Genomic DNA, 4280 nt, shown 5'->3' with positions numbered 1-4280 from the left:
GATGGCAGCCCACTGATCTGAGAGCTCTAAGAAAAATAGATCACCGCCTCCTTTGAGATGAGACTGGGACCTTTTCCTGTATTGTCTGTTCTGCACACACTAACACACCCACCTCTCCAGCACTTCAGCAGCTCTCCGCCCGTCTGCTGGGGTGTCTGCAGCCGCTGAGACAAACACGATGGAGAAAACGAGCGATCTGAAAATGTTCCTGGAGTCATCTCTCAATCGGATTTTTCAAGCAACTGTGAACGACATCCTGGACTCGGTTGAGCGGACCCTCTCTGAGTACCAGGGGACAATCCAGACGATCCAGACCGAGAACGAAGGCCTGAGGCGGCTGCTATTTGCACAGAGGAGCGCAGAGTCTGACCCCAGATCGCCACTGTGCTCAGGTCTGCACTGTTTGTTTAATGAATATTTGTGGTATTCTGCACTGTGTGTCTGTTTAACTTTGTATTTGGATTCCAAGGAGTCGCATCTTCTTTAAGTTCATTCTGCTCACTGTTTTAAACCCTTGTAGGTCCATATATTGCACACTGCTCGGGAAAAGCCATATAAAACAATCACACATTTTCCAAATGCATAAAAGACCAATAAGAACTGTAGGCAAAGCAGACCATTATGCTTCTTAATAAGAATAGCTTTACATTTTCAGGAATTGTAGAAGTAATTTTTGCTCAAATAGTGTATGAGGTTAAAACAATATTTGTCTAAACTGTGTGCTAAAGTTGTTTTAATTAAAATGAACTCAGAGGAAGCTGTATGTGATTATCTGACATGAAACATTGTTTAACCAGAACAAATTGTATTTTCCCCATCATTTTATTTATTTTCATCGTATTCCCTAAAGCGTTCTTGTGATTGTTCGCATACTGCCATTCAGTAGCCGACCTGTGCTTTCTACAGTGACAGCAGACATTCCTCTAAACATATCACGCCCTCTTGGCTCTATATTATGATTTGAAGGTCAAATTTGCCTTTTATTAGAATATTTTCTAACCAAATAGATTAGATTTATTTAATACCCTGAATCATTCAGTGATGCCAGGGCAACAACAGCATAATGGGAAAGGCCCACACCATAATATTTTTATAATGTCCACTCATTGAGCACAATCCACTGTGTTATATGAAACACTCATTGAGCCCGGTTTAAGATGAAGGTCCTGAGGCTGCTACTTGGTTCTAGCTCTTCAGTCACCCTAACGGCACGCTGGGCTGGTGGCTAGAAAAAAGCAAAGATGTCTCATTTAGGTAGCATTGCAACCTACTAAAAAAGTATATGTTGGTAACATGGAGACACTGCATAAATGCTCTCTCAGCGATACCTTTAAATATCAATCACACAGACCGGAAAGTCCCCAATGACTCAAGTAGAGCAAAACATTTGATTTTTGCATTTCTTGCTGCAGTTTTTGACTCCTTACCATCCTCCACAACGTGGTGGCCTAGTTCTAAGATAAATCCAGTTCCTCATCCAGCCCTGTTGGACACAGTTCCACCTATTAATCTTTTAATTACATTTCCTGACTGTAGATTTGAGGAAGTTTACAAGAGTAGCTGTTTAATTGTTGCTATTTCATGACCAGCAAAGATCAACACACATTTTACTTGAAGGGGCATGTTTACTTGTCTTTCTCATTTTGTCTGATTTATAAAAGAAAAACAGGAAGTTTGAAATAGAAAAAATGCTTATCTTTACATTGGCACCAATGGTTTTGGTTAAAGGTTGAATTTTCTTAGCATAAAATATTTAAATTTGTTTTATTTTTGCACATCTTCATCAGGGTTGCCAGTGAATTTGGAGGGCATTGTATTTATGTGTTTCTTTGTCTTTATTGCAAGAAATTGCTGCAGCAGTTTTACATTTTGTGATTTAAAAACAAATTGTACAAATAATGCTGATCTCCAGAAATACGATATTAAAGAGATCAACAACTCTTCATACACTATGCCTGAGTCTAACCTTTAGTTTAGGAACGCCACTGAGATTTAATAAGTTGTGACAGCTCAGTGTTGTGGTTAGAGCTGCCCTCTAGTGGAAACAAACAAAGTTACTTCACATCTCTGGGATTTTTTTCTCATTTCAACAGCAGCCATATAAATTATTTTGCATCTGTACTAATCTGGTCATTGTTTTCATTTAACTTTTTCAGATAGATGTGAGGAAGATGCCACTGAATGGTTTTCTGCCTCAGATTGGAATAATCATCCTATTAGCTCCACCCACACTATGTTCAAGGTGTCCATATGCAGCAGTGACAAGAAAGGTTTCAGGAAAAAGATTGAGAGCAAGCTGAAGGAGAGTGCATCCCCTGCTCTACAGACAGATCAAATAGAAGAACAGTCATCTGTGAGCAAGTCCAGTGGAATCTCAGTTTTTGTGAAAACAGAGCCTGATTTGGAAGAAAGTGGTGCCATCGACCTCTCCCAGCCATCTCTGAATCAGATGGTGAAGCTGGTGAAGAATGAGAGCTTAGAGGTTACTGGTGATACATTCACAGATGGCTACACACAGGAGGGACATTTCATCAAGATCAAGGAAGAGGAGGAGGCTGAAGAACTGCCAGGAAGCAAAGGTGATAGTTTATCTCAGCCAGAGTTGAGGAATGAACTGAAATATCAAGAAGCAGAGTTGTATCAAAGGTGGTTGGAGGGAGCAAGCATGCAGGATGTAGAGCAGGGAGAAGGAACATTAGAGCAAAATGATTCACCCATTGCTGCAGAAGGAGAGACCCAAGAACAAAGCATCAGCGTTTTACGCTGTCCAACCTGTCCAAAGACATTTAGCAAAGCAGCTTTGCTCAATATTCACATCAAAACTCACAGCGAAAGTAAAGACCACAGCTGCAGCATTTGTGGGAAACACTTCAGGCGGGCTGATCTCCTCGTATCCCACAGGCGCACACACAGTGGAGAAAGACCGTTCGGCTGCGACATCTGCAGCAAGACGTACGCCCATCCCAGCCAGCTCAGGGTGCACAGGCGTGTCCACACCGGAGAGAGGCCCTATGCCTGCTCACACTGCGGGAAGCGTTTCAACGAGAACAACCAGCTCAAGGTCCACTTGCGCACTCACACCGGGGAAAAGCCATACGGCTGCCGGCAGTGCGGCAAAACATTCAGAAACGCTGGAAACCTTCGGATGCACGAGAGGATTCACACCGGCGAGCGGCCTTATTGCTGTGCTCAGTGTGGCAAGAGGTTCAGTAGCCTCGGCGACCTCAAAACGCATTACAGGATCCACACTGGGGAGAGGCCATATGGCTGTGAGCTGTGCAGGAAGACCTTCAGCCAGGCCGGACACCTCAAGATCCACATGCGGATGCACACTGGAGAAAGGCCTTATGGCTGCGACGAGTGCGGCAAGAAATTCACAGTGGCCAGCAGCCTGAAGCTGCACCTGAGGACTCACACGGGGGAGAAGGAGTATAGCTGCACATACTGCAGAAAAAGCTTCAGCAGGTCCTGTCATCTGAAGAGACACGAGCTGGTGCACACCAAGCAGAAGGTCTTCTTCTGCAGTCAGTGTGGGAAGACATACACTGATAATTCCTCCTTGAAAAAGCACCTCAAGATTCACGCGTCGCAGGAAGAAACCCTGCAGAGAAATCCAGCTGAAGTTTCTGCATTTGAGACGCTTTCAGACGTGACAGGAACTTAAAACAGTTGACCCAAAGTCTGTGAAGAAGAGATATGATTCTTTTTAAACAACAGTAAAGTATACACTGTTGTAGTTAGCTGTAAATCAATGTGAGCGTTTAGCATAATATATTATCATATAATATAGAAAAGCTGCTGCTTTTTCTTAGTCTTCCTTCTTGTAGCACACCCTGAGAGACGAGGAGACCAAATGGGACATTTAAAAAACATTTATTAAATCTTCAAAGCATTTAATGAAAGAAATGACCAAATGCTTTTGAAATATTTACACCTTTGATGTAAGTAACTTGATTATCAGCTTTATGGTCTCATACAATAAAATTGTGAGGGTTGTTTAATGATTCTGTTGTAAGCTTTACTGGAAATGTTTAATATTAATCCTTAAATCTGTTCTGAGTTCTGCTGATTCCATTAACCGTGGAGCTGCTGGAACATGTTTTTAGTGTCTTTCCTGTGGTACCAGAAACAGTGGCCCTCTCTACAAATGGGGATTTTATTAGTAGAGGGCTTCTGTTTGTTGTAGTAAATGTACACATATATAGTAATGTGCATGATGTATTGGATCTGTTGACTTTCATTGTGTTTGTTGTCTTAATTAAAGAGATTAACCCAAATAA

General features: G+C 42.2%; 1 protein-coding gene across 1 annotated transcript; it reads left to right on the top strand.

Annotated features, from left to right (window-relative positions):
• The first annotated feature begins 78 nt into the window (after positions 1–78).
• Positions 79–4280, top strand: LOC124872175 (zinc finger protein ZFP2). The gene is made up of 2 exons (XM_047371913.1): positions 79–392; positions 2157–4280. The coding sequence occupies exons 1-2, from the start codon at positions 179–181 to the stop codon at positions 3662–3664; spliced, it is 1722 nt and encodes a 573-aa protein (XP_047227869.1). The 5' UTR covers positions 79–178; the 3' UTR covers positions 3665–4280.

This window comes from Girardinichthys multiradiatus, chromosome 8, assembly GCF_021462225.1.
Source record: "Girardinichthys multiradiatus isolate DD_20200921_A chromosome 8, DD_fGirMul_XY1, whole genome shotgun sequence".
In the NCBI taxonomy this organism is placed as follows: Eukaryota; Metazoa; Chordata; class Actinopteri; order Cyprinodontiformes; family Goodeidae; genus Girardinichthys; species Girardinichthys multiradiatus.
The sequence above is the reverse complement of the archived record's forward strand: the minus strand, read 5'-3'. Positions and strand labels throughout refer to the sequence as shown.

What these genes read in the sequence shown, in the direction of transcription:
- LOC124872175 (XM_047371913.1), top strand. Translation starts at nt 179, where the DNA reads ATGGAGAAAACGAGCGATCTGAAAATGTTCCTGGAGTCATCTCTCAAT. An exon ending in CAGATCGCCACTGTGCTCAG is followed by an intron (nt 393 to 2,156) that starts GTCTGCACTGTT and finishes TAACTTTTTCAG; the next exon opens with ATAGATGTGAGGAAGATGCC.